The sequence below is a fragment of the Colletes latitarsis genome, chromosome 7 (assembly GCF_051014445.1).
Source record: "Colletes latitarsis isolate SP2378_abdomen chromosome 7, iyColLati1, whole genome shotgun sequence".
In the NCBI taxonomy this organism is placed as follows: domain Eukaryota; kingdom Metazoa; phylum Arthropoda; class Insecta; order Hymenoptera; family Colletidae; genus Colletes; species Colletes latitarsis.
Window position 1 is genome coordinate 19,191,562 of NC_135140.1, and position 13,913 is coordinate 19,205,474.

General features: G+C 41.3%; 1 protein-coding gene across 3 annotated transcripts in view; it reads left to right on the forward strand.

The window, feature by feature from the left end:
- The window catches only part of LOC143343384 (uncharacterized), a 54,114-nt gene that overhangs the window by 13,086 nt on the left and 27,115 nt on the right, over window positions 1-13,913 (forward strand). For all 3 annotated transcript variants that reach the window (XR_013079956.1, XM_076768236.1, XM_076768237.1), the window contains exon 3: window positions 8,524-8,590. Coding sequence is in view for 2 of the 3 variants with exons in the window: in XM_076768236.1 (XP_076624351.1) it covers window positions 8,524-8,590 (67 nt within the window). In the remaining variant the exon portion in view is untranslated. The remainder of the gene's footprint in view (window positions 1-8,523; window positions 8,591-13,913) is intronic.

Here is a 13,913-nt window from a genome sequence, read left to right on the forward strand (position 1 = left end):
TGGAAATAAATTCATGACGTCAGCAATTGCCTCATCCTGCATCCAACCAGTGTATTCGCTTCTTTCTTCAATAACGTTTGGTCTGTCGTTTATGAAGATATTTACGTCCCCTCTGATGAATTTTAATCGCTTTTAACTTGCGAGTTTGAAACACCCGGGCAGCACTAATGGTTGAACTTTAAACGTCAATTAAGGAAAACTTCTTTTTAGAGAACCAGTTGCATTTGAGTCGTAGAAGTCGTCGAGTCGTAACTAGCGAGAGCCAGTATTAATTGCATGCATGCTGTTCTCTGTCTCCGGAGCACTATTTCGATCCCTCGCTTCAGCGATCTTAATCTTTCGTTCGATGTAAGTTTGTCGTTAATTCGTCATTCCGGGAACAGAGTGTCCAAGCGTCTAGTTATGGTTTCGCGAAGTATCCGAGCTCAGTCGTGTGTAATTACAGTTAATTCCGCCAAACTCTGATAACTAACTTGGGGGTTGTGTATAGATAGATGCACCTAAGAGGGATCAAAACCGAAGACATCTAACTTCTCAGGTAATTCTGTCATACATACTAACTTGGGGGATCGAACTTATTCAGTTAGCGATCCCCACTATCGGTTAAGTAACCTTTTCAACAACTATCATTTTCACGTTCCACCCACGAGAAAGATTTATTTGAATTCTCCGGAAATGATTGCTCCTGCACTATGATCGATAGCCTTTTGTCGGAAGAATTCGTTCCAACGGATGTTCCCAATCTATCTTATTGATCTTCAGAAAACTGTTCGTTCCTGATGGTGTGCAAACATTGCGGTTTGCCTCGTCAGGACACGTTCTTATTCGGTATTCAAATACTCGGTCGAACTCTGACGAAGCAAACCGTGGTGTTTACGAACCTTGGCACGAAACAAGCTAGAGACACGATTGCTATCTGAGATTCGGTAACAGCAATTCCAGAATACTGTTTTATAAAGTGATAGTATTAAAGGTTTCGTAAAGTTTGTTGCAGTTCCAAATCAATTTAAAAACGTGATTAATACCTTCTCGAAATAGTGGAAACGAAGGATAATTTTTTAAATAAGTTGTTTGTAGAGTGAGAAATTGTTTTGTTCCCGGTAAGAATATTCGGGGGGGTCCGATCCTTCGCAGCTTTAGATTAATTATTATTATTGAATTGACGTGGTGGGGAGTAATACGAGCAGTTGATTGGATTGCCGATAATCAATAATGTCGTTTCATTACGTTTGAGTATGCACACATGCATATTCACGGAGTTGCTCCATACACCAGACGAAACCAGTTGCAGTTGATTATCCACGTGATAATTTCAACGCGATGATACTGCAAGACTTTCAAACGAATTTGCAATTCTTGATTTCAGACTACCAATCTGTCTTTCCTAAGTCGTGATATGATTGTTACAATCGACTCAAAAGTATTTGTCAAGTCTAATAGTTTCGTTCATAACGGAAAAGTAATTTTTAAAATTGAAAGTGATAGATTATAATTAATTTTCGTAACTTTACTTTCGGTAAAATTGGAAATCGAAAGGACCAAAGGTCTGTTGAATGAATTGATCTAAAATTAACACATATGGTCCTGAATTTAGTGTTTGCAGAGTGGGTTACGAGGACGCGTGGTTCGTCAAATTAGCGTCGCCAACCTCATTAAACGTTGTCGCGCGATCCTCTCTTTGCTCGACACGTTCACCTCTAATCGGTTAAAGCGATCGAAACACGAGTATCGAATCGTTACCGAGATCATTGTTTACGCGTCTCCAACGGGTTTAGTGGGGATCAATGATCGAGGCTGGTCTGCGACAAAGTTGATTAAGAGTCACGAAACGCTCCTATTGCTCTCTTTTTCACTCCTCTGCTCCTATTTTACTCAGTCTCCCTCCTTCTCGTTGTTTCTGCTCAATTAGAGCACAATCACGATCATTCAGGATGTATTAACGGAGATAATAATTGTTGTGTTCCGAGAAACAAACTCTTGTTCTAATTTTAAATGCATTTATTCAACGTAGTTGAAAACTGAAAAAATTCATGTGGTCTTTGAGGTCGTTTCATCTATAAAAGGTATGAATTATTTGCTCCTGTGCTACAGTAGTGATTCTGACTCAATTTGATGGTTCAATCGCTGGAAAATTTGTGGTTATTGCGTTTTGTTCGATCCCCTTTCTCAAAAGATTCTATATTTTTAAAGCACGATAGTATCTAGAGGAAAATCGTGGATATTCGAGACGAAAGCGTGTTATTGCTGAGCCAGAACGATGTTCACGTTTGGATCATCGCAAATTGCTTCGTCTTGCAATGTCAACGGTTCCCCGCTACTCTCATGAATACGTTAAAGATGATCGATGATGTCGTCGTTGAGGTATTTGAATATCCACTCCTACGCAACAGTGCCGCGATTGTCAAAACATTTTACCACCGTTATGGTAACGCCATTTTGTTCGAAATGTCGGGACCTTGGATCGAATCAACCGTATTAGTCGCTGTTTTTATTTTATCAGAAGTTCTACATGCCACTTCTCCGGTTCCTTCTACCGTGGAAGAGTTGGATTCCCTCTATCTCGATCGTTCGGAGGAAGAAACGTTCACTTGTTTCTATTTTTCGTACTTTTGAAAGATTGATTACGCGTGGTATGCTCTCGAGAAATCTTCAATCTTCGACGAGACACTATAATCCCCATCGGATACAACGAAACAAATCTATACTGTTATTTCTCGTCGCGTAACAATACGCGAATGTGTAAGTCGTAGTTGATGCAATTCAGTACTAACATTGGATCCAGAAATTAATTTATTCCATACAAATTTCTAATTTTAAATGTCTCTGTATTCAAATGTTTTTTTACAGATGTATAGTTTCTGGAAGATGATTAATAGTAGCAACGGGAGTGCAGTTAGCTTGAGAAGTAGGAGCAGAATGGAGATAAATTGTGGTACCTGGAGTGCTGCAAAGGTCGTTCGGAAGGAAGACCAATTTTGGATCGTAAAAAATAATCCATGTTATTTATAGGTTTGCAGACCGAGCTTGCTCGAGAGAGAGCAGCAGAATGGTGATGAATGGGGACGCTTGATCGCACTAATTACTCGCAGGATGACAGTCTAGGTTACTTATAAGAACGGTACCAGAATGATGATGAATTAAGTAGCCTAGAAAATTACAAGCTCGATATTACTCACAGGATTCTTGTTCAAGTTAGGGGAATGGAATCGATATAATCAGTCGTTGATGAGACGAGGATAGTCTTAATCTGTCTAGACTTTGTTTGAATTACAATATTGCGAGAGGGTAAATATAGGACAGGCTAGAAAGGACGACGTCGAATGCAGCTCGGTACCACAAAGGGTTAGGGTTTATGAACCACGCTGAAAGGAATCCGTATTATTGAAATCTTATGGATTGGAACGGTCGCTCGAGCGATGAGAACAAACAATTTTTAGCTGAACGTCGAATCAGTTTATAGAAAACGATAACAGATAAACAGAGAGCATGGTGCGGGAACGGGAGAAAGCGCATCGTTGTAAAAGGAGAACCAATTATCGGACACAAAGACCCTTCGGTGTACGCGTTAAGTAGAGCGATCAGAATCTCGGCAATTATTTTTCCATCGTTGTCGGGATCGATATCGTGTGTCACTGGAACGATTCCAGCGGGCAGGTCGAAGCTGGCCAGCAGCGTTCGTTCACTGAAAAGAGGATATGACCGAGATAACGCGGACACGGGTCCGGCCTCAAACGATTCGTGGTCCCTTGACGATTTAACAATTGACTTGTGCCTAGGAGTCGTCTACGGAGTAATTGACGCTGACCCGCGGTAGCCGGTGCTTTGCTCTCATTCCTGCATATTCGTCTAAGAAGGAATTATTTAATTTCTCGATCAAAGGGGTCTCTGATCAAAGAGCACGAAGAAAACAGTCGACGATCCGTTGCTGGATCGACCGGGAGATTCGTGGCGTTTCTTTGACTAGCTTCCTCAAAGCAGTTTTGACATTCGTTCGAAAAAACTGGGTCGTGTTTGCAATTCTGTAGCTTCCTCGTGAAAAAGTTCATGATTTTTGTGTGATCTTTCGGAGATCAGAGTAATCCGGGATTTCATTTGTTCCAAGATCTATCAGGTACAATTTTATATATCCATTGCAACTATCTTATTTTTACTCTTGCATGATCATTACTACCACGGAAGTTCTTCAAAATTAGATTCGGATCTGGAATCAGGGCATAAAGGTTTCATATTACTATTTGAAATGAAGTGAGACTCATCGATGTCTGGCATTCATTGATATCTCTCAGAATGCTACTAGGAGGTTACTCTTCCTTCCGTAAGAACGGTAATTTAGCGTAGTATTGGCATCCTATCTGAGAGTTTCTTTCCTTTCTGCATGGTGAATGTAATATTCCTGTAATCTTAGGGAAGTTGACACAAAGGATCTCTGATTTCAGGGACTTCCTGTACCGGAAGAATAAAGGTAATAATAACAGAGAGTTTAGGAGTGTACTCGCTGAATAATGATATTTCTCGTCAAGCATTAATAGCGATATTAATACAGTGAACAATATATTGCATTAGATAGATCGGAATTCAGGACACTGTGTCAAATGGCGACATAATATTTTTCTATTCGAGTTATTCTATTCTCAAAAATCCGAGATCAATATTTGTTTGCGAAAGTGTGTCGTGTGTTCCATTGTTGCCCTAGGCACTGAAAGACCTAAGCACGTCTCTGGATGCCAAGATAGCTAAGAACTGTTGGAACTCTCCAGCTTCGAGCTCGCAATTTCTTTCGTTTCTAGAAGTCTCTAAGGGATTTCGCAGAGTTCGAAGTTAGCTTTTCTTCTACAAACATCGACGTCTGCGTTACAGAGCGTTATTCTCGCGTGGCATTGTTTGCCACGCCATTAACTTCCGCTCGCTGTAAGACTTTGGACAATTCCTCTGCCATTTCACGAACGACCATCACTAGTTGGCAATTCTATGGTGATCCGGGCTCTGAATAAGGGAGTTCACAATTTTATTGAAAGAAGACTGGGACAGTCATGAAAAATTCAGGAGATAGTGATATTAATGACATCTTTGGTCCTGGATTTTTCTCTCTTCTATTGAAAAATATTCGTTCCCTGGTTGAAATCGGTAACAATGATTTCTTAACAATTACAGCGAGGATATTTACAATGATGAACTTGAGGTGTTACGTTACTAGAATTTCGACAGGAAATATTCATTTTGATGAAAACAATACTATGCAATAAAATGATAACTGATATACGGGGAATAAAAAATATACGGTTACAGTCAACTCGTTCGATTTTAAATTTTCATTTTACTGTTCATATTTGATGGAACGTTGAAAACTAATCAATCGCTGGTAAATATCGAAAGAAAACACTCGTGACTGGAAGAAGAGGGATAAAGGTGAAAGGATACGTGCAAATATTAGGTATTGTTGCTCCTATATTTCTGCTTTCAAGGATTTGCGAGTTTTCACCGAACCGTGTTAGAAACAAGGATTACTAAAATTTTCTACAGTTACCCGTTTCAGCAGCGTCCATTAGCTTCTGTTTGAATGGCAAATAATAAAAGCTCTTTTATGCGAATGCCCACGCTTCGGTAGCTTTTGCTCGACTCGCAGGATACGCAATCCTTCGAATGGCGATGCAAAATGTTTATTAAAGTCTTCTTTAAACCGGTTTTCCGCAATAGAGGGATTAAAGCTCGGTGCAAACGTTCCCATGGTGATAAGATACAATCCTCGTGACGCTAAGCGTCTATAGCGTAGGGGTTTTATTTTATTTTTGGCAAAGACGAAAGAAATTATCGCAGGTCGGAAAAATCGCGTGGAACGTTAAAGAATTCTGTTGAATTTATATCATGGCGAAATGGAGCGATAGAAAAAGAATCATCTGTATCAGAAATTGAGTTCCCTCAAAGGGACAAAAGAAATCCATTTGCTGTTTGTCGCGATAGCACGACGTAATAAGCTTAGCTATAATAATAGGTGCACCGGAGAAGCGATTCTCCAGTGAAACATGAGAATATTGTGGATTCTACCGTAGTATTAAATTTACTTGTTATTTTAGCCTTGTCAGCACAGTATAATTCTTGTTACGCGAATCATAGTAAACATGTAAAACTTTCTATTTGTTTTCTTTTATCTCGAATTTAGAAACGAAAATGTTTTGTCAACGGTTGTAAAACTGAGATTTCAGCTCGAGTTTTTCCAGCCAGAGAGACGTCTGTCGGAAAATGTGGAAGCTTCGAACGTTGTTCGATCCTCTCAGGGATTAATTATCGTTTAATTATCGTCTGCCGGGTGCGTCGACGTGCTAACGAAATTTGGCGCGACGCAGAACGGGGCAACAGGTTAACTTCGAAACGAAGGACGTCCTGCTCTCGTAACTTTTTTAATACGGTCAGTTAATGAACCTGGCTGTAGGGTAAATTTGCTCCAGTCCGAAGTTAAGTTAATGTCGACCAGCTAAGAATTGAATTAGCGCGTTGGATTTAGTGTGAATCAGGTCGTACCAATCATCGTAAATGAGAATCGATCGTTCGGAACCTTTCGAGCAGAAATTGTCGCGAACAGGCATCGAAATTGTCCGTTTGAAATAAAATGGAATTTAAAAATATTGTCTCGCGAATGGGGTGTGACATAATCTCGTAAACTCTTGCATTCCGAGTTGGCTCAAGCGATGCGCGTGTAAGATGAAAGGGCAAAGTAAATCTCCGGCGTCGTTTGGTTCACTAGCTTCGATCTTTGCACCTTTTTATAATCACAGGCTTGATTACGTCGATGATTTAATTACTTCCTATAAATCGATGCGTTCGTGCAGCGAGCTAAGAAACTGTTGAAGTTTGGTTGCTCCGTCATCGATTTTTAATCAGTGGAATCATCCGGTCACTCTGAAATAATCCTTTCTGGTTGAAATCTGTAATTAGCGACGGGAATTGCGCTTTGATGCCTGAACTTATCTTCCGTTCGTCGAATTCGCAATGCTTCTTCCTGATTACTTTCATCGAAGTAGTGTAGTAGCTGTAATGGGATTAGGAAGCGCACTGCTGCCACCATTAGACCTTTTAATCAATTATCTCTTAACATGTGCGATAACGTAATAATCGAGTTCACCCAGTCTTTGATAGAATCGATAGAGAAGAAAGCATGATACGAGCGGGGACGTGTTGCTGAGAAATATTATTATCGATAATTATTACTAACGTTGGTTAATATTTAATTTTAACCTGTCACTAGACTAATGTGTAGATCATAATTTTAGCGTGGAGCGCTTCGTTTTGAAGAAAATAAATCGTGCAAACTTATCGGGTACATAAGCACTTGACTAAGCCTCGACTAATCATCTTGTTATATAGACTTGTACTACTTCCGCCGGTTCTTGTGTTTGTAAACATTGGGAAAGGTCACGGCTTTAGAACGATCGTGAAAAGAACCGCTTTCTTTGAAGCTGTTCTCTATCCTTTAAATAACTCGTTCGTCAGAGTTTGTAAATTGTGCAAAGTGTTAGTGTACACATGTATTTATTAAAGTTGAAGTAGGTAATAAATAACTCGAATGATTCATGATTTGGATAATGGATTCCCGCCATTCGTGAGTTCGCACTTCACAATTTCCGACAGACTGTTGCCATTAATTACTTGTAGATGGTTCTGTAATCGTAATCTATCGTCGGTAGATGATACTGTAGTCATAATGCCTTTGTTCCACCAGTAGTGCAACTTGTTTGTGTGGTAATTAACCGCAGAGATTTTTTTTCCATGTAACGAATAATTCTTCTTTGGTTACCAGTATCCTAATATTTCTCCAGTTAATTTTCGCTGGATTTCATTTGCAACAAAGTGTCGACACGGAGTCGTGGAGCGGACACGGTTCGCAAAACTTTAAACTCTATTAAACGATGGCTAAGTAGCCAACAGTAGTCTCGCGTGACTAGCGATCATCGTGTGTCATAAACGTTCAAAGGGCCAACTTTCTAATTAATAAACGCTTCTCGAGATACCCGAGCCGCCAGAGAAATGACGATACGATAACAGTAATAGTAATGGAATAACATCGTTTCTCGTCGCAAAAATTGTTTATCCGAATAATCGTCAAATACTGATGCTCGAGTACTCGGATATTCGATGTTTATTCAAAGCATTCAAGTACCTATTAATTGGTCGAATAGTTCCGTTCGGTTTTCGCAATTTTTCACGCAGTTTGTCACAAAATTATCTCCTCATTTCCTGAAAATTTTCATAACCTGTTACCCGTATCTCCCTCGCTCTCGCTTTTCACTACTCTCGTCCTGCTTGTATACAGAGGCTAGCTTACAGGAGAGATAACGGAGATCAAATTTCACTTACCTCTAAGTACAGTGCTTTGTACTTACATAACTTCGATAGGGTAGTTGAAATTCAATTATAGATGTACTATCGAGGCCTCGAGACGATCTACGGTTAAAATCTGACTGAAATAAAGAATTAATGCTTGGTTTTTAGCTAGAACATTTAGTAATTATGTTTTTTTTTTTATTGCAGCGTACAACATATGGGGAGACGTTCCTCCGCGAAAATGTCGACCACCGAAGATAGGCGATATTCCAAAGTGAGTACACTTCGAACCCTCCAACGAGAAATGCTCCGCACGGATACGCAAATCTGTCGAATGGTGCCGATGAGGGAATGAGTGCTAGGTCCGATCAGAAAGTTTAGACACACCCAGTATTCGCACGCACGCGGTATTAGCAGCATCCTCCGAAAAGTCTACCGGGCGGTAAATTTCGCTTCGATTAACCCCGACCTTCGACGCTATCGTCGCTCGAGCCACCGCGAGAAAAAAGGGGTAGGAGGCAAGAACCACAACCTAATCTGCCATAATGCACCCCGACATGCAAATAGATATTTTTAACCTTGTCTCGAAGGCGATCGATAGCCGCGAAGGCGGCGCGGAGCTCGTTTAAATAATTGCTCCTCCCCGACGTCAGACACAGAACGCTTCGTGTTCTTTCGTGCTGGTCGTATTAAGGATACGACTGCTTTTTCCTTTCTTTCGTCGATTCTTTATCTATCGAGCAGGGTATGAAGGTCCCCTGCCACCCGTGGATTGATTATTCCTTCTCTCGTTGTTCTTTTCTGGCGATGGAATCAAATTCTTCGCGATATTTATTGACAAGATCTCTGGGTTGGCATCAAATTTTTTGAAGATTTCTTCTATGAAGAGTCAGAGATCCAAAGTTTCTCGGAGCGCCCTGGGATACCAAGGCGAGAGTGATGAACTCTCTAGGGTCGTCCCTTAAATATTGTCTCTGATACCTTGTCAAGTTTGCTACTTAACCTCTGTACGTAGCACGGAAAGTTTATCGAATCTCCGTGCAATTTATCCTGGTCTCTGACTCCTAAATGTCTCCAATTTAAAGTTTCGAAGTATTCTTAATCATAACCGGGATACATAATCGGATTGAGGAATAAAATTTCACGGGAAATGTTCAGTCCAGCAGAGAAAAATCAAGCCTCTCGATCCTTTTCCGGCGCGTATTAAATTTTGTTGATAAACCCTCGTGTTTGGAACCGAGAGAAAGAAATACCGAATTATTCGGTGGACTTGCATCGCAGCGGTGGTCGCGGATAATCCGAAATCAATAATTGAACGCCTCAAGGTACGGATCGCACGGGCGCGGGATACCGAAATGATTTATAAATCTGTCCGGCTTCAGCGTGACGCGGAACGAGTACCGAATTACGAGAACAAAAGGGGCGAAGCGTGGGCTTCGATTATTGTTTGGTCGACGCGATGCATCATGGGAAGACGGCGTTGAATTTTCTGTCTTTCCGAAACTCGTGGTCCTCGTGTGATCTACGAGGCTTGTGCACACGATGGGAATTTCGTCTGGGTTCCGTCGCGTGAGTTATTGTTCCCCCGATGATTAATGTTGTTCGAGCTTATGTATAATACGAGGCGGTCTACCTTACGCGAGTAAATGTGTGTCCGGAGGTTGGCAAATTTTGGCACTCGACCAAGCCGACTCTTAAAACTGAGACCGCGGATGCTGTGGCTAATGGAACGCTAAACCGTAAACGTATTTCGGGGGTTTGATACGCTGTGGATCTCTCCAAATCTGTGTTACCAGTATATTAAGAACATGGTTATTGTTTTTGGGTCAATAGGCGTGGTTAAATTCGGACCATTTCCATTTGCCAGTATACTTCAGATCCTCTTCTGATCTTGTTGAAATCTTGATTGGACCTACTTCGAGTTAACCAGAAATTAACGGGGGCATGCTGGTTTCTGATAGCATTTCTGATAATTTATTTCAGCGTTGATGCCTGTATCGCAAACAATAACTCGTTGTCCAGAAATAAGAGGACCCATCGGTGCCTCGGTAGCTCGAAAAGGATACTTGAATGGACGAGCATCGTCGACGAAAAGCCCGCTTTTGACGCGCTCCATCGAACCGGAAGCTCCGTGGGCCAATGTAAGCTCAACGAAGCAGAGACTGACGACCCGACGTACACGCGGTTAACCTCGATGCATTTCGTCCTCCTTTCTATTTGTCCTCCCTCGCCGTTTCGTGATTAAAACCATCGGCCGGTTAACTTCTATGTTCCTGTACAGCGCGACGCCAACGTGATGCTATCTCCGTCGAGGTTGCGCACGGACGGACGAGTAAAGAAGGGAATCCTTGAGGCAGAAATGGAATACACGGTCGCGCACGGTCGGGTAATAAAATCGAACGAGAAAACGCCGTCGGACGAAAAAACACGCGCATTTATCGAGTAATTCTCGATAGTTCGTGTCGTTAACTAATTCCTACTGGGACGGAAAAGCACGTCAATATTTTTGTGATAGCATTGGCAAATTTTGAGACCATATTCCACTTTGAACGGGACCCTTAAAGTTTTATTATACGCCATGAATCCACAGAGATAAATGCCAAGTGATGGCTAGCAACCTGAAGTGACATGGTTACAGGTTTCTGATGGCACTATTCAGTGGAGACATGGCAGTCGCTCCAGATACCTAGAATTGCAACTTTGTATCTCAGAGTAATTCATTACAAATCTATTATTTTTTAATTTGTGAGAATTCTAATTTCATCCCCCGTTAGAAGTGAGTTGGAATACGTTTCAAGGTTCACCGATTCCATAAGCATGGTTGGGACTCACCCGCGTGTCTAGAAGCGGTTAGGTTTCTGAGTCAGATCCCCTGACCCATATATGGTTCATGGGCTCTCGCGTTAAGCGAACTATAATAGTACACGCTTATAGAGGTTAGCATGGAAACATACAGAATTTTCCATTTATTTGTTTGGATGCTCGTAAAGGAAGAAACTCCGGAATAACGCGACGAAACGGGTCGCGACAGGCGACCCTGGCTTGACCATGCGTCTGAAAGAGGTCAGCCATCTTGTTAGCTGCATTCTCTTGAAGAATGAACCAGGGCGGTTGTAGCTGCAGATGAGAACGTTTGAAGTGTACATTCTCGTTTCCTCTGTCGCTTGAAAAAGTGACCTACAGAAGGCATCTCAAAGAAGTAGGATGCACACATCGTGAATTATAATGTCGGTGCTTTCGTCGCGTGTTACCAGTTGCATTCCTCTACCAAGGAAACACAAGTTCCTACGAAACACAGTAATTTGCTTTCTTTCGAGGATGAAATTTAATTGTTAGCGTCCGTTTAATGCAGATTTTTATTTTCGTAGGCGTGGATGAAGAAATTCGATCGACGTTATCAGCGAATGATTATGAAAGAAATTTGCATACCTTTCACGCTTCGAGCCCGTTCGTTTGATGGGAATAATGCAAATGGTCCGCATAATTCAGTAAAATATACGAGGCTACGGTGTTTCTAAGTCACGTTAGTTCGAGATACACGTCAAGATTGCGGGGAATTTTGCAAATTTGCATCTCGCGTGACACTCATGCAAATTTCGTTTCAATTTCCTTTCGCGTTCCTACGGCCACACGAGCGAGAGGCATAGTTAATCGTTACTTAACCGTGTCCCGCGTCTCACGGTTATCTAAAACTGTTGAAAAATGTTTCGCTCGAGCTCCACTTTTTCTTTTCGAATTAAGAGGGAATTGGTCGCGTGCCCCATTCGCAGGTTACACATGGTTGTTTATTACGTACGATCGTATCCGACACGACAGCTTGGAACGCATCGAATTAACCGAGGAAATCGCCTTTCCGTCTGGAATTTTTTTTCTTATGTTAACAAGGACGTTGTAGTTACGATCAATCCCATCTCATTTGCGATTTACTGTTTTTTATTTGTAGAATTGTGTAGGAATGAATTCCCTTGGTCACAAGGCTTGAATAAATCTTCACTGTAGGATTCTTCCACGGTTAGTTACGTCTGACAAAATGTTTCTTCTAATTACCTGCCTCTTTTCCCGTTTAACAATGGGATAGTCGTAGAAAAGAGACGGATGTTCGAACGCTTGAACGAAGCGTGAGCAAATTGCAGGTTCGCATAATGGAGTGTAAATCACTCGCAGCTCTTTTCATTAAGTAAATTGAGTGGCGTGACTATGAGAATTTTGAATCACGTGAAACGTGGAAATGTTTTAATAATACAAAAGAAGGGCGATATTAAAAATATTTAATATGGAATCTGCTAACGAGGCAGTATTCTAGCTATCGTAAAGGAACAGGACATGTATATTTAAACACGTGATCGCAAACCGCGTACTCTCTATGAAAATCTTAGCTGAAAGGAGGACGGAACTAACCATCCCCTGGAGTTGAATAGCTGGTTCTCGAGAAGGGCGAGATGTAGCGTCCAGGATTCTCCAGCTAGCGCATTATAATTAAGAGCCTTTCATCGAGAGCACGCAGACGTTAGTTAGGAAACACCCAGAGTCTTGGCTCGAGCATGAAAATAAAGTAGGATTCAACTATCAGGCATACATAGATCCAGCAACTAGTTATTTAAAGCTATTTTTTATTATCAGTTATTACACTTTCGTTACTATTTGAACAGAATCAACTAGGTGGTCAAAGTTAGGGTCATATTACTGTGTGTTTAGGAAAAGATGGCTAGTGGGACAGCTTAGGGGTCCATAGAAGTACTCTACTTGCTCCGTCTGACTCCACTTATGGCGCTCCCCTGGTTCTCACCTCCCAACGTTATGAGAGGTGAAATTATTATTAGTATTTTCTACTTGTTTCGTGTAAACACTTATACTTGAACGAAGAATACAGTGAGGTTGAAAATAGCTAGAGTTAAAGAGGGATGAACTATTTAATCCTGGTTGGACTACCAGATGAGTATTCCCTGGTTGCAGATAACGAATCTTCCAGTTGGATCTGTAGTAGTTGAGGTTTCACGAATTCTGCGGGTCAGACGTGAGAGTGTTTGTTAAGCAGGAAGAGTGGTGGATGGAAAATTTCGACTTGAATAAAGGATTGTGGACTGGGAACTCAAAGGTAATCGGTGATATTCGATTATCTGTCGAGGAGTCAGGTTTTCTGAGGCGTTCGAGCCACTGACACATGGGAATCCGAAGCCTTCTCGGTATAAGCAATTCTTCGTCCAATCCATGAACGATCAATTCGCCAGATTGACGTGCAGCGGTTCAGCCGAGACCCGTTCGTAGGATTTACAGGGGCTTTATTTTTGAAAAAGCTTCGTTTCACGTTAATGGATTCGTAATACGATTCCGATTTTTCCGAACGAGTAAAACTTGAAACTTCGAATCGTAGATTATCGCGATTTTCTGCCCTGTAATTTTAGTTTATTCTCGCATCGAATATTGCACGTGTACGAAATTCTGCGGTGAAATTGTATGTACGTAAATTACGTATTCCCATGTTTGTTAACGTATCGGCCAATAAAGGCAAACAGATGAACCATGCATGTTCCGTGTTTAATCGAAGAACGTATTTTATTAGGTTTAATTTTTGTTTTTGGAAGAGCATTATACGGGAA